General features: G+C 33.0%; 1 protein-coding gene and 2 long non-coding RNA genes across 5 annotated transcripts in view; 1 reads left to right on the top strand and 2 right to left on the bottom strand.

Moving 5' to 3' along the window:
* The window catches only part of LOC127700311 (C-Maf-inducing protein-like), a 104,542-nt gene that overhangs the window by 36,418 nt on the left and 41,068 nt on the right, over nucleotides 1-27,056 (bottom strand). For all 3 annotated transcript variants that reach the window (XM_052203724.1, XM_052203725.1, XM_052203726.1), the window contains exons 3-4: nucleotides 25,322-25,372; nucleotides 19,036-19,107 (exon numbers count right to left, since the gene is read on the bottom strand). In XM_052203724.1, coding sequence (XP_052059684.1) covers nucleotides 19,036-19,107; nucleotides 25,322-25,372 — 123 coding nt within the window. The remainder of the gene's footprint in view (nucleotides 1-19,035; nucleotides 19,108-25,321; nucleotides 25,373-27,056) is intronic.
* Nucleotides 2,000-16,550, top strand: LOC127700323 (uncharacterized). The gene is made up of 2 exons (XR_007981551.1): nucleotides 2,000-2,050; nucleotides 15,613-16,550. It is a non-coding gene; the product is annotated as an uncharacterized LOC127700323 (long non-coding RNA).
* LOC127700319 (uncharacterized) lies at nucleotides 7,284-17,998 on the bottom strand. The gene is made up of 2 exons (XR_007981541.1): nucleotides 17,853-17,998; nucleotides 7,284-8,833 (listed from the first exon to the last, which is right to left on the bottom strand). It is a non-coding gene; the product is annotated as an uncharacterized LOC127700319 (long non-coding RNA).

The following is a 27,056-nucleotide window of genomic DNA, read 5'->3' as shown; positions in this document are numbered from 1 at the left end:
GCATGACAAAAAAAAGCGTTGAAAACTGATTATTTAAGTGAATTTTCTAAGTCCAAGGACCATAACTCTGTACAAAATCATCACACTGGAACAAAATTCAAACTTGAACTGTAACTTGTCATGATAAAACTATATACTAATTATCAAATCAATATCTTCAAGAATGACAAAAAAAAGTGCGGAATACTGATTATTTTAGTGAATTTTCTAAGTCAAAGGACCATTATTCTGCACAAAATCATCGGACCCAAACAAAATTCAAACTTGATCTGTAACTTGTCATGACAAAACAATACACCAAATATCAAATCAATGTCTTCAAGCATGAAGAAAAAAAGTGTGGACGGACGGAGTGCAAACCTAAAGTCCCCTTTGACTTCGTCGGTATTGCACTTGTAAAAGTGACGCTACCCAAATTTGTACTTGATCTGAGTTTTGTGGTAATACATGTAAGTATTGTGTAAAGGTTTCATAATGTTTGGTTGGGGCCAATTTAAGTTGCAGAACGAAAACTAAAAATTTTGCAATTTTTCGATTTATAAAGGGGCATAACTCGATAATGATTAAAGTGACGCAACCAAAATTCAACTTGATCTGTGTTTTGTGGTAAAAAGCATTGTGTATAAGTTTCATAACATTTGGTTGAGGCAAACTTGTTAGAGAACGGAAACTAAAAATTTGCATTTTTTTCCATTTATAAAGGGGCATTTCTGGAGAATGGTTAAAGTGACCTGACCAAAATTCATACTTGATCTTTATTTTGTTGTAATAAGCATTGTGTATAAGTTTCATAACATTTGGTTGAGGCAAACTTAAGTTAGAGAACGGAAACTAAAACTTTTGCAATTTTTCCATTTATAAAGGGGCATAACTCTAGTAGGTTAAAGTGACGCCACCAAATTTCAAACTTGATCAGTGTTTTGAGGTAATAAGCATTGTGTATAAGTTTCATAACATTTGGTTGAGGCAAACTTAAGTTAGAGAACGGAAAGTAAAATTTTTGAAATTTTTCTATTTATAAAGGGGCATAACTCTAGAATGGTTAAAGTGACGCCACCAAAATTCAAACTTGATCTGTGTTTTGTGGTAATAAGCATTGTGTATAGGTTTCATAACATTTGGTTGAGGCAAACTCAAGTTAGAGAATGGAAACCAATTTTGGGACGTATATACAAGGGTAAAACTTAATGCCCCCACCGCAACAGCGGGTGCATAAAAATTTTATAGAGATCCATTCACTTAAACTAAAGTTATTGTTCGGAAATCAAATGTGTTTTCTGTTGACGACGATGCAAAGGATGATGACATCATAGCACTATATGAACCTATACTAAATTTTGCAGTCTTATATAAATTGCTATTCAAAAGATAATGGAAAATTAAATGCATACTTTAAATTTAAATTTGCTTTCAAAATTTCCAATGGACTTTGCAACCATAAAAGCCCATAGTTATTGTCCGAAAACTGGAAAATCTATGAATAAAACCCTGTAACTTGGAAACGTAAAATCTAAAATTTATAAAAATCGAAAAGGAGCTCATGTCAATAGATATAAACAATTCACCAAAATTTCTTGCAAGTTGGTTAAAGCTTTTTTGAGTTAATGTCCGACATGTTGACGACGGACGGAGGGACAGATGGACAGACGGACAACGGTATACCATAATACGTCCCGTAAACGGGCGTATAAAAACCGTAAACATTTTCTACTGACTTTTGAGCTCTTTATATATATATTTAACTAAAATTCAGTACAATGTCTTGCATTTCAATATGTACACAAATCAATTTTCCTATGTAGTAAATATCATTTCTACTGGGAAATCTTTGGTATATGTTTTAATACTTTCAATCTAATTTTGCCTTTCGTACACTAATCTAACTGAAACAGTATCCAGACAACAACTCATCAAATGCCACAACAAGATGGCATTAACCATTTAATCTCATAATAATTTTCAGTAACCAAAATACCGATGCCAAATTAAGAAGGGCTTATCAAATTATAATAAAATGCTCCGCAGGGCGCAGCTTGATACGACCGCAGAGGTCGAACCCTGAACAGTTGGGGCAAGTATGGACACAACATTCAAGCTTGATACAGCTTTGCATTTGGATTGTGATTAAATATTTGACACAGCATAGGTTTCTGACACAGAATGAATGTGGTCTAAGAACTTAAAAATTTTAAATTGGACATTCACCTATTATGGTCCAATATCCAAAATCTAAATACATGGTTAGATTCAGCAAAGAACCCCAAGAATTCAGTTTTTGATGAAATCAAACAAAGTTTAATTTTGGACCCTTTTGACCTCAATGTGGACAAAGTTGATAACGGGGCCCAAAAATCAAAAATCTAAATACATGGTTAGATTCAGCATATCAAAGAACCCCTATATATTCAATTTTTGTTGAAATCAAACAAAGTTTAATTTTGGACCCCGATTTGGACCAACTTGAAAACTGGGCCCATAATCAAAAATCTAAATACATGTTTAGATTCAGCATATCAAAGAACCCTAAGAATTCAATTTTTGTTAAAATCAAACTAAGTTTAATTTTGGACCCTTTGGACCTTAATGTAGACCAATTTGAAAACGGAACCAAAAATTAAGAATCTAAATACACGGTTAGATTTGGCATATCAAAGAACCCCAATAATTCAATTTTTGATGAAATCAAACAAAGTTTAATTTTGGACCCTTTGGACCTCAATGTGGACCAAATTAAAAAACGGGGCCCAAAATCAAAAAACTAAATACACGGTTAGATTCAGCATATTAAAGAACCCCAAGAATTCAAGAATAAAACCCCATTGAAATTGGTCAAGAAATAAGCAATTTATACGAAGTATCTTCTTTTGCACAATACTGTGCAATTAAATATTTCTTGCTATTGCGCAATACTGTACAATTGACAATTTCTTGCTATTGCGCAATATTGTGCTATTGGATATTTCTTGCTATTGCGCAATACTGTGCAATTGAAGATTTCTTGCTATTGCGCAATACTGTGCAATTGAAGATTTCTTGCTATTGTGCAATACTGTGCAATTGAAAATTTCTTGCTATTGCACAATACTTATTATATAATAATTTACACATCCTGTTTGGTGTGTATCTCCTACCATATCATTATCATTTGCTTTAAAATATAAATCAGAAATAACCAACTTAAAATGGAAAATTTTAAAAGAAAAAAAAAGGAAAAAAAAAAATCCCCCGCCCCAAATTTTTTGAACCCCCTTATGATTCATCACCCCCAAACTCAATCCCAGCCTTCCCTTTGTGGTATGGTACCTTGCAGTACAATTTCAGAGAGATCCATACACTTGAACACAAGTTATTGTCTGGAAACTAGAAAAATGTGTTTTTTGGCTCCTTTTTGGCCCCTAATTCCTAAATGTTTAGGGCAATTACACCCAAACTCAAACCCAGCTTTCCCTTTGTGATATGGAACCTTGTAGTACAATTTCAGAAAGATCCATACACTTACACACAAGTTATTGTCCTGAAACTAGAAAAATGCTTGTTTTTTGCCCCTTTTTGGCCCCTAATTCCTAAAATATTGAGGCAATTAACCCCAAAATCAATCCCAGCCTTCCCTTTGTGGTATGGTACCTTGCAGTACAATTTCAGAGAGATCCATACACTTGAACACAAGTTATTGTCTGGAAACTAGAAAAATGCTTATTTTTGGCCCCTTTTTTGGCCCCCAATTCCTAAACGTTTCGGCAATTACCCCCAAACTCAATTCCAGCTTTCCCTTTGTGATATGGAACCTTGTAGTACAATTTCAGAAACATCCATACACTTACACACAAGTTATTGTCATGAAACTAGAAAAATGCTTGTTTTTTGCCCTTAATTCCTAAAATTTTGAGACAATTACCCCCAAAATCAATCCCAGCATTCCTTTTGTGATATGGAACCTTGTGGTACAATGTCAGAGATATCCATACACTAACACACAAGTTATGTCTGGAAGTTACAAAAATGCTTATTTTTGGCCCCTTTTTGGCCCTTAATTCCTTTCCTGTTGGTACCATAACCCCCAAAATCAATCCCAACCTTCCTTTTGTGGTATTGAACCTTGTGGTAAAATTTCATAGAGATCCATTCACTTAAACTAAAGTTAGAGTGCGAAAACCAATGTGTCTTCGGACGACGCTGGACGACGCCAGACGACGACGACGATGACGACGCCAACGTCATACAAATATACGACCACAAAAATTTTTTTGCGGTCGTATAAAAATCTGTCAATGATGATCCAAAGCAGTAATAATTTTTAGTTTTCTTCACAAACATACAATAGTTGAAAAATCCTCCGTGTAATGAACTGTTCCTGCATGACAAGCTTCACATCTATGTATTGATCACATATTGAAATATAATGAGATTTATAGGCAGAGCCTCTATACTTAATTCTTAAAATAAAAAAGACCAACACATATTCGTTTTACCATATAGGTAACCATGTTCCAAATAGTGTGACAAGGACACAGCAACTTGTGAAGGAAACATGATATACAGATTAAAAAAAAGCTGACTATTTATGATTAGTTGTTATATCATTAACATAATTTTCTCCTGGATTCTATTATGGATCAGGTTTCATGCAAGCACACATTTTAATTCCATATTATCACATTATAAATCCTCTTTTAATTCCTTCACCTTCATAAATTCTTAAAAATCCCTTCTCAAGTTCTGTCTTTAGCTTAAAGAATATGGGCCTTATTCAAAATTTTTGCAGATATCCTTTAAAAACAACAACAAAATCAAAAGGACAAAGTTTTGATTTAGATTTTCACTTATTGCTTTACATAAAGAAAAGCATCTCATTAGATGTTATTAAGTTAATCTTTAAAAACAGGATTGTTTTCTGAACATAATTAAGTTTCATAACGACATATATAAACCTTCCATCAGACAATATTTATTACTCAAGAAGATTATTTCTTCAGCAAATATCTATAATATCCTTTTAACATCTTTCTTCACCTGATAATTTATACAAAAGTCCATACGCCTACTTTACTGATCATGATTGAATATTATGTTGAAAGTCTTTAAAATCAAGGTCTTTATATACTTAAGTAAAGATATAACTAAAACTTAAGTTTGACAAATAAACCATGAAATGGTATCAAGGATAGATGACTGTCATACTGAAATGCACACCTTACAATCATTTTATATACCAAATATAGTTGCGCTATCAATAAACTAGAGGCTCTAAAGAGCCTGTGTCGCTCACCTTGGTCTATGTGCATATTAAACAAAGGACACAGATGGATTCATGACAAAATTGTGTTTTGGTGAAGATGATGTGTTTGTAGATCTTACTTTACTGAACATTCTTGCTCCTTACTATTATCTCTATCTATAATGAACTTGGCCCAGTAGTTACAGTGGAAAATATTTTGTAAAAAATTACAAAAATTTACAAAATTTATGAAAATTGTAAAAAATTGACTATAAAGGGCAATAACTCCTTAAGGGGTCAATTGACAATTTCGGTCATGTTGAATTATTTGTAGATCTTACTTTGCTGTACATTATTGCTGTTTACAGTTTATCTCTATCAATAATAATATTCAAGATAATAACCAAAAGCTGCAAAATTTTCTTAAAATTACCAATTCAGGGGCAGCAACCCCACAACGTGTTGCCTGATTGGTCTGATCAGGGCACATAGATCTTGGCCTAATGAACAATATTATCCTGTCAGATTTGCTCTAAATGCTTTGGTTTCAGAGATATGAGCCAAAAACTGCATTTTACCCTATGTACTATTTTTTAGCCATGTTGGCCATCTTGGTTCACGGGTGGGGTCATCAGACACATTTTTTAAACTAGATACTCTAATGATGATTGTGGACAAGTTTGGTTAAATTTGTCTTAGTAGTTTCAGAGAAGAAGATTTTTGTAAAAGATTACAAAAATTTACGAAAAATGGTTAAAAATTGACTATAAAGGGCAATAACTCCTTAAGGGATCAACTGACCATTTTGGTCAAGTTGACTTATTTGTAGATCTTACTTTGCTGAACATTATTGCTGTTTACAGGTTATCTCTATCTATAATAATATTCAAGATAATAACCAAAAACGGCAAAATTTCCTTAAAATCACCAATTCAGGGGCAGCAACCCAACAACGGGTTGTTCGATTCATCTGAAAATTTCAGGGCAGATAGATCTTGACCTGATAAACAATTTAACCCCCATGTCAGATTTGCTCTAAATGCTTTGGTTTCAGTGATATAAGCCAAAATCTACATTTTACCCCTATGTTCTATTTTTAGCCATGGTGGCCATCTTGGTTGGTTGGCCGGGTCACCGTACACATTTTTTAAACTAGATACCCCAATGATGGTTGTGGCCAAGTTTGGTTAAATTTTGCCAAGTAGTTTCAGAGGAGAAGATTTTTGTAAAAGTTAACGGACGACGGACGACGACGGACGACGGACGCCAAGTGATGAGAAAAGCTCACTTGGCCCTTTGAGCCAGGTGAGCTAAAAATGGACCTATAATCAGGAAAACTGAAAACTTAACTTTGATCACTCAATCCATAAAATGAGGTGAAGGTCAGATGAACCCTGCCTAATGACATCTAGACATTACAATGTTTTTCCAACAGAATATAGTTGACCAGTTACTTACATAGTTTTTAAAGGGGTCATTTAAGGATGTTGTCAAGTGAAATTTAAAATAAAATGCTCCGCTGGGGCGCAGCTTGATACGACCGCAGAGGTCGAACCCTGAACAGTTGGGGCAAGTATGGACACAACATTCAAGCTTGATACAGCACTGAATTTGGATTGTAATTAAATATTTGACACAGCATAGGTTTCTGACACAGAATGAAAGTGGTCTAAGAACTTAAAAATTTTCAATTTACCTATTCATACATGTGATGGACTGTGAAACTCAGATCAGGAGATTGGGAAATTTTGGTCAGGAGATTAGGACTCAGATCAGGAGGTTTTTAATCGACATTAATTTTGTTGTAAATGTAACCGTGTGCTGTAAAAATGGTCTTTTAAAGTGTGTTTTCTTCAACTTTTTAACCAATTTATTATGTTTATAGTACCCTTGTACTTATAAAGTTTCTCCATCTTTATATTCTACATGTTCAATCTAACATTGTTTTTTTCCAGTATGTTCTTTAAATTTTTACTTCATATTCTATAAAACAATCATTGCAACCAGAACATTTGTTTAGCTGTCTGCAAATAGTTTTTTTTTAATTTTTTTTCTCTTGCAAATAGTTTTTATTTGCAAACTCAGAAATTCATTCTATCTGTAAAGTTAGGGTCATAGTTATTATATAAATTTCAATTTAAGCCTTAAAAGGAAGTATAGAATCCTCAAATAATTTTCAAATTATTATTTTTTTATTTGTCCTAAGACATTTAAAATCATTTAATAACCATCCTTTTATGATTATTTGTTCAATTTATATTTTATTTATATTCTTTTAAAAATTTTCATTATTAAAAGGAAAGTAACTTAAAACAGGATAAATCAAGGGAAGTAACCCAATAAATACACAGTTTTTGTTACACAACGGCAGTTAGCCTGAGGTAAAAATCGTTGCTTACCAGTATGTTTGACACCCAAGCTGACAAGTGAAGCCATATAATTATGCATGTTAATTGATTTACAGGTAAAATATAACTTCAGGTAATGTCAGTTACACCAGATGCCTGAGATGTTATGTTGGGCAGAAATTTTTCATTCATGAAAAATTTCATACACGGGATTTTTTCAACGGGAGGGGGGAGGAGACCCCTGAAAACGGGATTATTGTACTCCCGTCGGGAGGTTCACATGTATGCCTATTCAAACCATATCATTATTATTTGCTTTTATATATAAATCAGAAATAACCAATTTAAAATGGAAAATGTTAAAGAAAAAAAAGGAAAAAAAAAACCCCCCCCCCCAATTTTTTGAACCCCCTTATGATTCATCGCCCCCAAACTCAATCCCAGCTTTCCCTTTGTGGTATGGTACCTTGCAGTACAATTTCAGAGAGATTCATACACTTGAACACAAGTTATTGTCTGGAAACTAGAAAAATGCTTGTTTTTTGGCCCCTTTTTGGCCCCAAATTCCTAAACGTTTAGGGCAATTACCCCCAAACTCAATTCCAGCTTTCCCTTTGTGATATGGAACCTTGCAGTACAATTTCATAAAGATCCATACACTTACACACAAGTTATTGTCCTGAAACTAGAAAAATGCATGTTTTTTTTGCCCTTTTATGGCCCCTAATTACTAAAATTTTGAGGGAAAACCCCCAAAATCAATCCCAGCCTTCCCTTTGTGATATGGAACCTTGTAGTACAATTTCATAAAGATCCATACACTTACAAACAAGTTATTGTCATGAAACTAGAAAAATGCTTGTTTTTTGCCCCTTTTTTGCCCCTAATTCCTAATATTTGGAGGAAATTACCCAAAAAATCAATCCCAGTATTCCCTTTGTGATATGGAACCTTGTAGTACAATTTCATAAAGATCCATACACTTACAAACAAGTTATTGTCATGAAACTAGAAAAATGCTTGTTTTTTGCCCCTTTTTGGCCCCTAATTCCTAAAATTTGGAGACAATTACCCCCAAATCAATCCCAGCATTCCCTTTGTGATATGGAACCTTGTGGTACAATGTCAGAGAGATCCATACACTAACACACAAGTTATGTCTGGAAGTTACAAAAATGCTTATTTTTGGCCCCTTTTGGCCCCTAATTCCTTAACTGTTAGTACCATAACCCCCAAAATCAATCCCCACCTTCCTTTTGTGGTATTGAACCTTATGGTAAAATTTCAATGAGATCCATTCACTTAAACTAAAGTTAGAGTGCGAAAACTAATGTGTATTCGGACGACGACGCCGGACGACGACGACGACGACGACGACGACGACGCCAACGTCATACCAATATACGACCACAAAAATTTTTTTGCGGTCGTATAAAAAATCTGGAATTAAGAAATTGATACTATAAATCAGAAGAGCATTAGTTAAGGAACAAAATAAGCTAAAATATTGATAGGTTATGGAACTCCCTTTCGAGATATTTTGATTTTGAAAAAATGGCAGGAAAAGGCTGACTCAGACTGGAATCTGCTTAAATTTTGGTAATTACTTTTATAAGATATTGAAGTCTTCTATGAAAAGAAAATGGGTGATATAGGGCAAAATATTTTACCCTGTAACGTAGGAAAAAAATCAAGGAATCAGAACATCTGACAAAAAATCCTAAACCTGACAGGACTACAGTCTTAATTATGAAAATAAGGTCTAGGACAACAGACAATCATATGTCAGATGGAAATTTCCTGCTCTCTAACCTTCTGAAATATGAAGCTTTACCTACGTCCAGCATTCTGGAACATTTGCCACAGGCGAGACAAATAAATGAAGGCACTAAATTATACCAATAAAAAAAAAAAAATTGTCAAAGCTATTGATTTTTTAATGACTAGTCAAATAAGTATGATGAAGTGACTTATTTCAATTCCATTTAAAAGCCTCCCTATAACATAGATTTATTATCCATTTAAAAAAATGTATCATTTGGATCAGCTGAATACCATGTGCATCATCCTATAAATATATTATATGGACTTCTTGTTAAATACTCCATGATTTGTAACAAGTTTTGTGTAAATAAACTTCAAGATACCAGGCTAATCTAGTTGCTGTTTGTCATACTAGTACATGTATTTGATTTTGTTTATTACTTTTTGCATAAATTAGGCTGTTGGCTTTCTCTAGTGAATTGTTTCACATTTTACCTTTCCAGGGCCTTTCATAGCTTATTATACAGTATGGGTTTTGCTCATAAATCTCATCAAACTTCAATGAGTAACACTGGCATGAGAAGGCTAATAATGTTGATTTTTCATATTATAAAAATTCTCATCCAATGGGTATAACTCCCTTCAAAGGGTTATAAGTCACTTCCAAGGGTTATAAGTCCCTTCCAAGGACTACAACTCATTTCTAATGGGTATAACTCTTTTCCAAGGGATATAAGCCCCCTTTTAAAAATATTAAATAAGTCCAAGATATTGGTGAAGTTAATCTTCAACAAATATTTCATTTCCTCTTATTATAACTGTCAGTGTGTGAGTACTTACTTACAATGATGATTTTTCCATATCAATAACATTGTCATGGCTCAGGAGGGCCATTTACTATGTTATGTGTGGTAGTGATGAGCCTGAAATAGGTCACTTTTTCCAGCTTCATGATATGTAATAAGGTAGAGAATTTAAGATGAACTATATGACAAAGGGTGGGGTACTCATCATCTCAGCTTCTCAAACCTACCACAAAAAGGTTGAAGTTCATTTATATTACTGGACGTAGATATAATTCAAACTAATATTACAACTGAAATAGTTACATTGATCATAAACATCAAATATTCTCTTAAATGTTAAATCTAATAACGTATTTAACCTAAAATGTGAGAATTGAATTTGTATATCGGTCATGAGATAAATAGATGTTATTATAGACAAGATGACTATTGTAGTAACACATCTATCAAATCACTGACGTCATCAAGGAGATCTATGTAATCACTTTAAGTCACTCTACATCAACAGTAATTATAAATAACCTTATATAAACATTATTTTTCTCATTAAATCTAGTTTACTTCAGATTAAAATGAGGGTAAATGAGCCTGTATGGCTCACAGTGTATCCATGCCCAATGACATGAATTAGATTATATAAAAGGAGGGTAAAATGAGCCTGTGTATGGCTCACAGTGTATCCATGCCCAATAACATGAATTAGATCATAAAAGGAGGGTAAAATGAGCCTGTGTATGGATGCCCAATGACAAGAATTAGCATAATCCTAATCTACTTCTTTAATCAAAGTAATACTGGCCCTTAACATTCAGAAATTCTTTTCTCCTTTTTATAAACTTAAATTTCTGCATTTTCTAATAGGTGGTCAGTCTTTCATTCAGTCCCAAGAAACACAAGAATTTTCATAAAGGAACTCTTGTGTTAACTAGACATACATACAATAAAATTGTATTTATAACTGGGTTTTTTCGATATTTTAATATAAAGCTACTGCCTTTATCTATCTACTTAATCATTTGTACAAACCACTTCCATAAGGCACCAATCATACATGTAAAATCTCCAACAAACTTTACATATCCTTCTTAATAGGCTAATAATTATCCCTAATTAAATAATTTACCCCATTTCCCAACTGGGGCATTAAATGTCCAATAATCAATATTCATAACCACTGGATGATACTTATAATCAGTACTTTTCATGACAAAATGTAAGTGTTTTATTGTATTGTACCCTCAGACAATTAAGATCGTGTAATTATCTAAAGCTTGCTTACTGAATATATAAACCATGCACCAGTCAAATTGTTTTGACTGTATTTACATTATATGATATACAGCCACTGACCATATAAAGCCTTGCTTGCTTACTGAATATATAAACCATGCACCAGTCAAATTGTTTTGACTGTATTTACATTATATGATATACAGCCACTGACCATATAAAGCCTTGCTTGCTTACTGAATATATAAACCATGCACCAGTCAAATTGTTTTGACTGTATTTACATTATATGATATACAGCCACTGACCATATAAAGCCTTGCTCGCTTACTGAATGTATAAACCATGCACCAGTTAAATTATTTTGACTGTATTCACATTATATGATATACAGCCACTGACCATATAAATCCTTGTTTGTGACGGAACAATATATTTCTGTAGATTTTTATTCATGAGGTTACAAAGGAATTCATGTATGGCATTTATACACTATGCTTCAGGTTCAATATTCACCATGGTCACTTTAAACAAATAGTTTTGAGCATTGTAGTACATAGGGAATAATCCTACACCGTCTCAGATATCAAATTTATTTGTACTCGGCACAAACAGGATAGAAATCTTTTCAGCAATTAGCATGACTATTCTGTATCTATCAGAATAAGTCAAAGCACTAAGTATGACTGTTATTCCATGCCATAGTTTTGAAGTGGCAATTAGTATGACATCATAGTTTTGTTGTGGACGTCATTTTGCCACATCACATCTACAGTGGCAATAAATATGACTTTGTTTTGACTGTCTTATTTTGTTGTGGCAATTGACATGATTGTTTTTCTACGTAACTAGAATAGCTCTCTGCCATATTTCATCACATTAAGAAGAAATTAAACAGTCCTATATTTCTTAAATAAATGTACATGTTTTGCCTTATGATAGTAGAAGTGTATCTTATTTTGAGAGAAACACTTTCTATACATATGTTTTACTCCCTGTATATGCATCAGGGTTGTCTAAGTATTCAGTGATAATTGGTCTTCATTAAAGGCAATCATACCAAGTCTTATATGGTATAAAATAAGTGAGGAAAAAATCTATAATTTACAGAATAGCTTTACTCAATCCTCTACAGGAAATCTGGTTCAAAGAAAACTGACAAATTACATTTAGTAATGAAGTCACAGATGCTGTACTGAAAACAGATTGAAATCAGGAAGGGGATTAATACTTCAGAGCGTACCTGATTGACCATATAAATGTTATTAAGTTCACAAAGACAAGCATCATTTATTGTTCGGTTGTATACAAATTATACTCATGTTATTAGTTCACAAAGACAAGCATCATTTATTGTTGGGTCTGATACAAATTGTACTCATGTTATTTATATGCATCTGTAAACACTAAACCAGATAATCTTTTAAAATCATTGACATGTTTTTATTTTATTTCTGACAACATCTAGAGTACAATTGACACAGCTTAACTATGGCTGACTTTGTATCGATTATTCTGTTAGAAGTCTTTCTTGCCACGAAAGTATATTCCATTTTACAGTGATTAAATTGTCTGATAAACATTCAAATTGCCAATGATTGACTTGCAGGTGGTGTACAGGGCTAATCTTAAGTCATTTCTCTAACAAAGCCTTCTGTCTATCTGTAAGTTTAATAAACATACAAATCTATCTTCAAACTGTATACAGGAACACTGTGCAGATGTAAACAAAAGAGAGAAGATTTTGTTTCTAATGGAATTACTTAACATATTTATATTTTAATGGCAGCAAGTAGCAACCTTTTTACACTTTTAAGCAAAATACAGCAAGGAGATACCTTAAACATATGTTCTTGTAATCAGTGAAATGTATTTTTATATCAGTAGAGCTGGCACCCCAACACATATTCCCCAAAATGCACATTTATTGAGAGAAACATGTCCAAAAATAAAGAAATGGTATTTTTCTAGAGATTTCATGTTGTGTTTTGTGTACTGTTGTTTGTCTGTTAGTCTGGCGTTGTCAGTTTATTTTCGACTTATAAGTTTGAATGTCCCTTTGGTATCTTTTGCCTCTCTTTTTCCTCTATTGGTATAAGTTTTGCCTAATTTAACTGGAAACCTCAATTAATTACCAAGAAACCACAAATAATGCCTTATATGAAACTCAGTTGACCATCTGGAAAACAATTTTTCTGGTTATCTTTTGTAGTTAAACATATTTAGAACTTGACCTACTGTACTCAAATTTAATAGGCTTATTCTCCTTTTCTATATCTTCCATTGGTTTAAGTTATGTTCCAATCAAGTAAAGGAAACTCAAGATTTCATCCAGAAAGCATTTGTTTCAGACTTGCAGATAGATGGATGAACAAATAGACAAAGTCATACACTCCCCAAAAAAATGTGGAGCATAAAATTTGAAAGCTGTTGATAAAATTTCCAAAAAATCATATATAAAGTAAACTAAGTTTCAGTGCTAATTTGAGTAATTTCAGCTTGGATGGCTGAATTAAACAAAATCAATGTTACATGTTTAAATAGAGAGGAGAAATTTATACAAGTCGAATATTTCTTATTTAAGATTAAAATTAACTTACAAGCAGTGCAATCTCATAAATTATAAACTGAATCGGTAATTAATTAATTATAAATCCTGTATGCTTCTGCCAATAGCAAAATTAATTGGTATTCTGAAATTCTCAAGATATGCAAATCTAATTTTGGTTCTAGAAAACTTAGGCAAAAAAAAACCGGACTAGGGAGTAAGACATACATGACGTATACATCATTGTCATTTAATGAAATTTCATTTAAAATGAATGAAGTTTTCAATAGTAGATTATAATCTTTTGATATTCTGGAATCACCTATGAGAAATCTTAAACCAAGCATACAAAGTGTATCCATATGATCAGGATACAAAAATTCATAGAAATTTATGTCATGCATGTGTTCTATTTTTATAGATGAGTACAATGAGCACAAGTATATATACCAATATAAAAGCATGCAAGTAGATGCAAAATAAGATTCAAACATTCCAGTTGCAAAGTGACTGCGTAATTCAAACACAAATAGCAAATCTGTTTTTATAGAACCATTTGTTGACAATACAATTAATAAAAACATCTATCAATGTTATTTTCCATATCAAAGTTTTATGACAGAAAATGCTTATAAAATCAGAACAATTCTGGATCCACTCTTTAAATGTCTTTTCCTTTGGGTGACAATGTAATCAGACAAATACAGAAATGACATTTCTAATTCCTAGTAACAAATGTTATTGAGAACTCCTGCTATTTAATGATTCTGACAATACAAATCACATGAGACATGTCAAACCATCAGTAATGTAATCCGAAACTCTCAAACGTACTTGTATTTCCCAAATTATGTACCAGAAATATGGATCTGAAGTATGATAAAATATTTTATCTATTATCAAAATCGCAAATAGTAGAAATGGACTTAACAACAAAGAACCATATTGAATAATGTACACACCATTTAACTTTCATTACATTGAGTAATGGACACACCATTTAACTTTCATTACATTGAGTAATGGACACACCATTTAACTTTCGTTACATTGAGTAATGAACACACCATTTAACTTTCATTACATTGAGTAATGGACACACCATTTAACTTTCATTACATTTACATTGAGTAATGGACACACCATTTAACTTTCATTACATTGAGTAATGGACACACCATTTAACTTTCGTTACATTGAGTAATGAACACACCATTTAACTTTCATTACATTGAGTAATGGACACACCATTTAACTTTCATTACATTGAGTAATGAACTCACTATTTAACTTTCATTACATTGAGTAATGGACACACTATTTAACTTTCATTACATTGAGTAATGGACACACTATTTAACTTTCATTACATGTAGTAATGTCAGATCTATGTATCAATATCCAAACTGCTGACACTCTTAACCAGAAACTGTCTGCTAACATTACAAAACAGTGATGTGTATAAAACTAAAGCTTTACCCACTAGAATGCACAGGTTGTCATGCTGAACATACTCTCACTAGTAATTTAAAGTATCGGAAAACAGGAAGTAGGTGTCTACACAGATATACGGCCCACACTCATTACAAATTATCATTGTTGAGTTGCTGACCAAATATGAAGTCATTATGTTCAGTAGTATTGGAGAAACATGTGATCATAAAATGCTTCGCTGGGGCGCAGCTTGATACGATTGCAGAGGTCGAACCCTGAACAGTTGGGGCAAGTATGGACACAACATTCAAGCTTGATACAGCACTGAATTTGGATTGTAATTAAATATTTGACACAGCATAGGTTTCTGACACAGAATGAATGTGGTCTAAGAACTTAAAAATTTTTAATTTATCTATTCAAACCATATCATTATTATTTGCTTTTATATATAAATCAGAAATAACCAATTTAAAATGGAAAATTTCAAAGAAAAAAAAAGGAAAAAAAAATCCCTCCCACAAATTTTTTCAACCCCCTTATGATTCATCACCCCCAAACTCAATCCCAGCCTTCCCTTTGTGGTACGGTACCTTGCAGTACATATGATGGACTGTGAAACTAAGATCAGGAGTTTGGGAAATTTTGGTCAGGAGATTAGGACTCAGATCAGGAGGTTTTTAATGGACATAAATTCTGTCGTAAATGTAACCGTGTGCTGTAGAAATTGTCTGTTAAAGTGTGTTTTCTTCAACTTTCCATACGAATGTATTATGTTTATAGTACCCTTGTACTTATAAATTTTCTCTATCTTTTTAAACTTTCAACTTGTTCAATCTAACATTCTTCTTTTTTAGTATGTTCTTTAAATTTTTTAGGTCATATCTTTTTTTTCCATTATTCATTGCAATCAGAATATTTGCTTATCTATCTGCAAGTAGATCTTTTATTTTTATCTTTATGCAAGTAGATTTTTAATGCATGATAAGTAACACATTCAAACTGTAATTATGGGTCATAGTTAATATATAAATTTCAATTTAAGCCTTGAAAGGAAGTATAGAACCCTCAAATAATTTTCAAATTATTATTTTTTTATTTGTCCTAAGACATTGAAAATCATTTAATTACCATCCTTTTATGATTATTTGTTCAATTTATATTTTATTTATATTCTTTTAAAAATTTACATTATTTAAAGGAAAGTAACTTAAAACAGGATAAATCAAGGGAAGTAACCCAACATTCATTTTAAATATACAAAGTTTTATTACACAACTGCAGTTAGCCTGATGTAAAAATCGTTGATTACCAGTATGTTTGACACCCAAGGTGACAAGTGAAGCCATATAATTATGCATGTTAATTGATTTACAGGTAAAATATAACTTCAGGTAATGTCAGTTACACCAGATATGTTGGGCTGAAATTTTTCATTCATGAAATATTTCATACACAGGATTTTTTTGTCTTCAACGGGAGGTCGGGAGGAGACCCCTGAAAACGGGATTATTGTATTCCCGTCAGGAGGTTCACATGTAAGATTACTGTACAATTTCAGAGAGATCCATACACTTGAACAAAAGTTATTGTCTGGAAACTAGAAAAATGCTTGTTTTTTGGCCCCTTTTTGGCCCAAAATTCCTAAACATTTAGGGCAATTACCCCCAAACTCAAACCCAGCTTTCCCTTTGAGATATGGAACCTTGCAGTACAATTTCATAAAGATCCATACACTTACATACAAGTTATTGTCCTGAAACTAGAAAAATGCTTTTGTTTGCCCCTTTATGGCCCCTAATTCCTCAAATTTCTAGGGATTTAACCCCTAAATCAATCCCAGCCTTCCCTTTGTCGTATGGTACCTTGCAGTACAATTTCAGAGAGATCCATACACTTGAACACAAGTTATTGTCTGGAAATTAGAAAAATGCTTATTGTTGGCCCCTTTTTGGCCCCTTATTCCTAAACCTTGTGGGAAATTACCCCCAAAATCAATTCCAGCTTTCCCTTTGTGATATGGAACCTTGTAGTACAATTTCATAAAGATCCACACACTTACACACAAGTTATTGTCATGAAAATAGAAAAATGCTTGTTTTTTGCCCTTTTTGGCCCCTAATTCCTAAAATTTGGAGGGAATTACCCCCAAAATCAATCCCAGCATTCCCTTTGTGATATGGAACCTTGTGGAACAATGTCAGAGAGATCCATACACTTACACACAAGTTATTGTCATGAAACTAGAAAAATGCTTGTTTTATGCCCCTTTTTGGCCCCTAATTCCTAAAATTTGGAGGCAATTACCCCCAAAATCTATCCCAGCATTCCCTTTGTGATATGGAACCTTGTGGTACAATGTCAGAGAGATCCATACACTAACACACAAGTTATGTCTGGAAGTTACAAAAATGCTTATTTTTGGCCCCTTTTTGGCCCCTAATTCCTTAACTGTTGGTACCATAACCCCCAAAATCAATCCCCACCTTCCTTTTGAGGTATTGAACCTTATGGTAAAATTTCATAGAGATCCATTCACTTAAACTAAAGTTAGAGTGCGAAAACCAATGTGTCTTCGGACGACGACGACGACGACGCCAACGTCATACCAATATACGACCACAAAATTTTTTTGCGGTCGTATAAAAATTACTGTTTATTCAGTCCTAAAAATTCAATGTATAGGAAAACAAAAAGTAGATATCTGACAGATCCCAATGGTTAGCACACTTTATATCTTATCCTTGTCAAGCTGCTGACCATATAGGAAGTCAATTTGTTTGAGTAGTTTCAGAGAAAAGTCTGATGAAAATATTTGATGGATGAACAGATCAAAAGACAGACTGACAAGGTGATTGCAATATAGCCTCCAAACCTAGAGTGAGGACTACATGGTCTGCAATATAGCCTCCAAACCTAGAATGAGGACTACATGGTCTGCAAAATGATTTTTTTCTGAGAATTTAGTCTCTTAATAAGCCATGAGTTCAGATAGATAACTAGTATGTGACACTGCCAGTCTCTTTGCTAGAAGTATTTGGTTATTGTCAACACTTGTTAGCAGTAAAATTTGTACTAAAATACCATTGTCATTGATTTCTACCATCTGTGCTTCAAACTTTTCATTTTTCAAATATATGGTTAAACAAGTATACTGTACAAACTTGTTTTTTCTTCTAAAATTTGCAAAATAATTTTTTTTTTTTTAGTAAAACAACTTGTCATCTATTATTTGTTCCTACGACTGTTGCTTAAACTTGACTGCATAATCTACCAGTTTCAGAATCCTTTCAGCATTGAAATCTAACACATTTGTAAACAAACCTCACCTATTTACCTGTATTTTGATTAAGAATTGAATACTATCAGCTATTCTAAGAATTGTTATGCTGGTATTGAGTCACATCTATACTTTAGGAAATCATTTACCAGCTTAACTAACAGTAATTATATTTTGATACAAAAACCTTATGCATCAACAGTTCAAAAAAGGCCTTTCCTTGTAAACTAGTTAGGGATTCCTGAAAAATCTTCCAATCAGATATAACACAGAATGATCGTGTTTTAGTGATACAAGACAATTCATAAATCGGTCTGTCATTATCTGTTGATACTAATTGAAGTATGGATAATATGCTATGACTTTATTATACTTTAGTCCTACTCGGGGGAATAATCAATTGATTTTACCTTAATTTCTTTTAATAAAACTTCTGGTCTCCTTGCACTCTTTAAAATCTTCTCATATTTGTACATATGACGCTGGAAAGAAAGAAAACAGATTGTTACATAACAAATTTTGATAGTTAATTATGTCCGTTTAGGTATAACAACAGTTACTGTACATTCAGAAATTATAATGACGTTTTTATTAATGCAAAAAATGGGACAGTATCAGGTTTGCAATTATAATAAAATGCTTCTCTGAGTGCAGCCTGATACGACCGCAGAGGTCGAACCCTGAACAGTTGGGGCAAGTTTGGACACAATATTCAAGCTTGATACTGTCTGAACTTGAATTGTGATCAAATTTTTGACATAATATAGGTTTCTGACATAAAATAAATGTGGTCTAAGATCTTAAAAATTTGAAGTGATCCATTTAATTTACCTAGAACGGTCTGATATCCAAAATCTAACAACATGGTTAGATTTAGCATATAAAAAAAACACCAAAAATCTAATTTTAGTTGAAATCATACAGTTTAATTTTGAACCCTTCAAACCAGAATATGGACTAATTTGACAACAGGGCCCAAAATAAATAAAATGCTTCGCTGGGCGCAGCTTGATACGCCTGCAGAGGTCGAACACTGAACAGTTGGGGCAAGTATGGACACAACATTCAAGCTTGATACAGCACTGAATTTGGATTGTGATTAAATATTTGACACAGCATAGGTTTCTGACACAAAATGAATGTGGTCTAAGAACTTAAAAAATTTTAATAATTCACCTATTCAAACCATATCATTATTATTTGCTTTTATATATAAATCTGAAATAACCAATTTAAAATGGAATATTTTCTCGTATAAAAAAGGAAAAAAAAATCCCCCCCCCAAATTTTTGAACCCCCTTATGATTCATCACCCCCAAACTCAATCCCAGCCTTCCCTTTGTGGTATGGTACCTTGCAGTACAATTTCAGAGAGATCCATACACTTGAACACAAGTTATTGTCTGGAAACTAGAAAAATGCTTGTTTTTTTGGCCCCTTTTTGGCCCCTTTTTGGCCCCAAATTCATAAACATTTAGGGCAATTATCCCCAAACTCAAACCCAGCTTTCCCTTTGTGATATGGAACCTTGTAGTACAATTTCACAACAATCCATACACTTACACACACGTTATTGTCCTGAAACTAAAAAAATACTTGTTTTTTGCCACTTTTTTGCCCCTAATTCCTAAAATTATGAGGCAATTAACCCCAAAATCAATCCCAGCCTTCCCTTTGTGGTATGGTACCTTGCAGTACAATTTCAGAGAGATCCATACACTTGAACACAAGTTATTGTCTGGAAACTAGAAACATGCTTAATTTTGACCCCTTTGTGGCCCCTTATTCCTTAACGTTTTGGGCAATTACCCCAAAACTCAAACCCAGCTTTCCTTTTGTGATATGGAACCTTGTAGTACAATTTCAGAAAGATCCATACACTTACACACAAGTTATTGTCATGAAACTAGAAAAATGCTTGTTTTTGCCCCTTTTTTTGGCCCCCAATTCCTAAAATTTTGAGGCAAATACCCCCAAAATCAATCCCAGCATTCCCTTTGTGATATGGAACCTTGTGGTACAATGTGTATCCATACAATAACACACAAGTTATGTCTGGAAGTTACAAAAATTCTTATTTTTGGCCCCTTTTTCCTTAACTGTTAGTACCATAACCCCCAAAATCAATCCCTACCTTCCTTTTGTGGTATTGAACCTTATGGTAAAATTTCATAGAGATCCATTCCTTAAACTAAAGTTAGAGTGTGAAAACCAATGTGTCTTCGGATTACGACAACGACGACGACTCCAACATCATACCAATATATAACCGCAAAATTTTTTTGCGGTCGTATAAAAAAAATCTAAATGCACAATAAGATTCAGCATATCATACAGCCGCAATAATTCAGTTTTTGATGAAATCAAACAAAGTTTAATTTTGGACCCTTTTGACCTCAATGTAGATCAATTTAAAAATGGGGCCCAATATCCAAATAAACTGCTTCGCCTGGCACAGCTGGATACGACCGCAGAGGTCCAAACTTGAACAGTTGGGGCAAAAATGGACACAATATTCAAGCTTGATACAGGTCTGAATTTGGATTGTAATTAAATATTTGACACATTATAGGTTTCTGACACAGAATAAATGTAGTCAAAGAACTTGAAATTGGTTGTATGATTTGAATTTATATTCAATTGAAGATTTCTTGCTTTTGTGCAATACACTGTGCTGTTGTGCAATACTTAGTAAATCTGTTTTCAGACTATATACAAATAATTAGCAAAATAAATTGTGACCCCCAATTTTTCTTTGGAAAATTGACAATCCCCACCCCTATTGGAAAAAAATAACATTTGAAGAAATTTTCTATTTGTAAAATGTGGTACAATATAAGAAAAATCAATACACTTAAACAAAAGTTATTGCCTGAAAATTAAAAAAATTCTTTCTTTTAGACCTTTTTTGGCCCCTAATTCCTGAACGGTTTAAGCAACTACCCCCAAATTGAATCCAAACCTTCTACTTGTGGTATTGAACTTTGTGGTACAATTTCAGAGCAATCACAATACTTATACACAAGTTATTGTCCTGAAACTAGAAAAAATGCTTCTTTTGGGACCCTTTTGGGCCCCTAATTCCTAAACCATCACCCCCAAAAACAATCCCAACCTTCCTTTAGTGGTATTGAACCTTTTGCTTAAATTTCATAGAGATCCATACACATAAACTAAAGTTATTGTTCGGAAACCAAATGTCTTCGGATGACGATGACGCAGACGACAACGACGACAACAACGTGATAGCATTATATAACCCCAAAATGTTTTTGCGGTCCTATAAAAAGTAATACAAGGTTAGAACCCCATATCAAAGACTTTAAATTAATCCCATTGAAATTGGTTAAAAGATTTGTATTTATTTTCAATTGAAGATTTCTTGCTTTTACGCAATACTGTGCAATTGAAGATTTCTTGCTATTGTGCAATACTGTGCAATTGAAGATTTCTTGCTATTGCCAAATACTGAGCTATTGCGCAAAACTGTGCAATTGATGATTTCTTGCTATTGCGCAATACTGTGCACCTGAAGATTTCTTGCTATTGCGCAATACTATGCTATTGGGCAATACTGTGTTGTTGGGCAATACTGTACAATTGAAGATTTCTAGTTTTTGCGCAATACTGTGCAATTGAAGATTTCATCAAAAATTTTGAAGAAAAAAAATATGAACCCCCCAAAAAAATTGGAAAAAAAATCCCCCCCAAAATTTTTGACCTACCTTGGAGTAATTACCCCCAAACTTAATCCCAACCTTCTCTTTGTGGTATGAAACCTTGTAGTACAATTTTAGAGAGATCCATACACTTAAACACAAGTAATTGTCTGGAAACTAGAAAATGCTTCTTTTTGGCCTCTTTTTTGCCCCTAATTCCTGAACGTTTGGGGCAATTACCTTCAAACTCAATCACAGCCTTCACTTTGTGATATGGAACCTTGTGGTACAACTTCAGAGAGATCCATACACTTACACTTACACACAAGTAATTGTCCGGAAACTACAAAAATGCTTGTTTTTGGCCCCTAATTCCTAAACTGTTGGTACCATAACCCCCAAAATCAATCCCAACCTTCCTTTTGAGATATTAAACCTTTTGGTAAAATGTTATAGAGAATTTTTTGCGGTCGTATAAAAAGTTGCATTCATAATTTCAGTAGCAATGTTCCTTCATCAAATTTTTGAAATCGCAATAATTTGACTTTGCATTTTACCAATGGTCACATATTCACAATAATAAATGCATGCATACATTTCTGAATTCACAGCATTGTATAATAGTCATAAAAAATATTCATAAAACTATCATAATCTTCTGTTTTGTATACAATTTACAACCAAAAAAAATCATCTGTGTTTAATGATTTTCTTACAAGTGGTTACTTATATGTTAATTTTATCAGTAGATTTTTTTTATATAAAAGTTGCTCAGATAGAAATCTGTTAGGTTTATAAAGTAAAGTCAACCAAAGCCAGCTGTATTATCATATACCTGTGCAACATTGGTTTCAATACATACAAGCTGTTTAAATAGCTCAAGATAAAATTCAATTCAAATAAACTATTTACTTATTACCAACTTTTAACTCCAGAGTATATAATTTTCCAGCAGGTAACCTACTCTGTGATAGAACATTCTGGTACTTGGTCAAATAAGAGCAATTAAAATAAAATGCTCTGAATTTGGATTGTGATTAAATATTTGACATAGCATAGGTTTCTTACACAGAATGAATGATAGAATTTAAAAATTTGAAATTGGACATTTACCTGTTATGGTCCAATATCCAAAATCTAAATACATGGTTAGATTCAGCATATCAAAGAATTCAATTTTTGATGAAATCAAACAAATTTTAAATTTGGACATCAATTTGGACCAACTTGAAACCTGGGCCTAAAATCAAAAATCTAAATACATGTTTACATTCAGAATATCAAAGGACCCTTTTTCTGTTATGGAACCTTGTGGTACAATTTCATAGAGATCCATAGACTTATACTCAAGATATTGTCCAGAAACCATAAAATCCTATTTTTTTTTTTTACTCCTTTTTGGCTATTAATTCCTAAACCATATGGGCCATAACCCCCAAAATCAATCCCAACCTTCCTTTTGAGGTAGGGGGCCTCGGTGGCTGAGTGGTCTAAGTAGTTACTACTGTAATCACTAGCCAGTCAACACTGAGGTTGTGAGTTCAAACACCGCTCGTGCAGGTGCACTTGACTCCAAACTTAATTGACTAGGATTGTCAGTTTTCCTATCGAAGGTCATGGTTTTCTCCGGGCACTCCGGCTTCCTCCACCAATAAAAACTGGCCGCCACGAAATAGCCAAAAAGCGGTGCTTAAAAGTGGTGTTAAAACACCAAAAATCAAGAATCAAATCCTTTTGAGGTATGGAACCTTGTGGTACAATTTCATAAATATCCATACACTTATCAACAAGTTATTGTCTGGACACAAGAAAATGCTTGTTTTTTGCCCCTTTACGGCCCATAATTCCTAAACAATAAGGACCATAACCCTCAAAATCAATCCCAACCTTCATTTTGTGGTATGGAACCTAGTTGTACAATTTCATACAGATCCATACACTTATACTCAAGTTATCATCTGGAAACAAAATGTCTTCGGACGATGACAACGATGACGACAGCAACGTCATAACATTATACAACTGCAAAAATTTGCGGTGGTATAAAAAGTAAAATCAAGCTTACAATCAGTACAATTTGGGGAAAAAATAACTGTTTCTGAAAAATTTGTTGTGTATAGAAAACATAAAACAGATAGTTTTCCATAAAATTTGCACTGATTGTAAGCTTGTTCTTACTTGACAGAGTAGCAAAATGTCCTTCCACAGAGTAGGTAACCTGTCGAAAAGCTATATACTCCATAGTTAAAAGTTGGTTGTATGAAAATAGTAAATTGATCAGTTGCAAAAAAATTGGTAAACATTGATATGATTTATGGTGTACTTTTGTGCAAAGCTTTAAAATAAGGAATGTGATTTATTGTGTTGTATCAATTGAAGTGTTTCTTATGTAACTAACATGTGTTGCCTCACTAAAATGCACTTGTAATTTATTTCTTACAGAAAACTGCTATTGTTTATATAGTGTACCAATCTGTCTATATAAAACTGTGCTTGAATTTATCAAAAATCTCTGCTTACAACAATAAATTAGATAGCAGTAAGAGTTTTATGTATTATGTATCACCATAACGGTGTATTAGTGGATAAGAATGGCAGAGTACGCAAGACAAAGGGAATCAAACAAAAAGAACTTAACTTTAGTATTCAAAAATATGTGAAAATTGTACAGAATTTTGAAAAAATTGCTCTTAAGTTTTTTGTTGCAATTAAACAGCCAATATATATGCAACATCTTCCTTAAGGAAGTACCCAACACTTTGACTTAAATAGATTTGGCTCATTTAATTTTCATAAAATGTTGACAAAATATTTACTATGACCTGTTGACAAAAATATAAAAATTTCATAAAATTTGAACCATACAATTTACAGGAATAATTTCATTGGATAAATGGCAGTTTGACAATTGCTAATTTTGATCACTGAGAAGCTTGATTTCTCTTGATAAATAGTATGTGAACAAAGCGTTCAGCTTATTTTTAAAGAGTTAATTGCCTTAGGTTTTCTGTACCCCCTTAATTCAAAACTAACTTACCTTCCACAGTATAGAGTGTAACCACTGATCTCTTAAGTAGGAATTGTGTGCCTGAAAATAAAAATACACATAACTGTTTACAGGTGAATTTCTGACTCTGAATATAACATTGACAATTTCTGAAATACTGAACACAAACTGAGTACAACTTGACAATTTCTGACATATTGAACACAGACTCTAAATATAAAACATTGCAATGTCTGACATACTGTACACAGACTCTGAATATAACATTGGCAATTTCTGACATACTGAAAACATACTCTGAATATAACATTGGCAGTTTCTGACATACTGAACACAGACTCTGATAAAAACATTGGTAAATTCTGATATTCTGAACACACTCTGAAATAAATTGGCAATTTCTGATATACTAAACACAGACTCTGAATATAACATTGGCAGTTTCTGACATACTGAACACAGACTCTGATAAAAACATTGGTAAATTCTGATATTCTGAACACACTCTGAAATAAATTGGCAATTTCTGATATACTGAACACAGACTCTGAATATAACATTGGCAATTTCTGACATACTGAACACACTCTGAATATAACATTGGCAATTTCTGACATACTGAACTCAGACTCTGAATATAACATTGGCAATTTCTGACAAACTGAACACAGACTCTGAATTGGAAATTTCTGACATACTGAACTCAGACTCTGATTACAACATTGGCCATTTCTGACATACTGAACACAGAGTCTGAATATAACATTGGCAATTTCGGATATACTGAACAGACTCTGAAATAACATTGGCAATTTCTAACAGACTGAACACAGATTATGAATATAACATTGGCAATTTCTGATATACTGAACACAGACTCTGAAATAACATTGGCAATTTCTAACAGACTGAACACAGACTATGAATATAACATTGGCAATTTCTGATATACTGAACACAGACTCTGAAATAACATTGGTAATTTCTGACATACTGAACACAAGACTCTGAAATAACATTGGCCATTTCTGACATACTGATAACAGACTCTGAATATAACATTGAAAACTTTTCACATACTGAACACAGACTCTGAATATAACATTGGCAATTAATGACAAACTGAACACAATCTCTCAATATAACATTGGCAATTTCTGATATTCTGAACACAGACTCTGAAATAACATTGGCAATTTCTGACAGACTAAACAGACTGAATATAACATTGGCAATTTCTGACATACTGAACACAGACTGAATATAACATTGGTAGCTTCTTATATTCTGAACACAGACTTTGAAATAACATTGGCAGTTTCTGATATAATGAACACAGACTGAATGTAACATTGGTAGTTTCTTATATTATGAACACAGACTTTGAAATAACATTGGCATTTTCTGATATACTGATTACAGACTCTGAATATAACATTGAGAACTTTTGACATACTGAACAGATTCTGAATATAACATTGGTAATTTCTGACATATTTGACAGACTCTGATTATAACATTGGCAATTTCTGACTTAGTGAACACAGACTGAATATAACATTGGTAATTTCTGACATACTGAACACAGATTCTGAATATAACATTGCCAATTTCTGACATACTTAACACAGACTTTGATTATAACATTGGCAATTTCTGACCTACTGAAGAAAGACTCTGAATATAACATTGTCAACTAAGACACTGGCATTTGTCTCTGAAAAAATACCTCTATACCTTTATGTAACATGAATTATATAAAGGT

The sequence above is a fragment of the Mytilus californianus genome, unplaced genomic scaffold (assembly GCF_021869535.1).
Source record: "Mytilus californianus isolate M0D057914Y unplaced genomic scaffold, xbMytCali1.0.p SCAF_5, whole genome shotgun sequence".
NCBI lineage: Eukaryota > Metazoa > Mollusca > Bivalvia > Mytilida > Mytilidae > Mytilus > Mytilus californianus.
The sequence above is the reverse complement of the archived record's forward strand: the minus strand, read 5'-3'. Positions and strand labels throughout refer to the sequence as shown.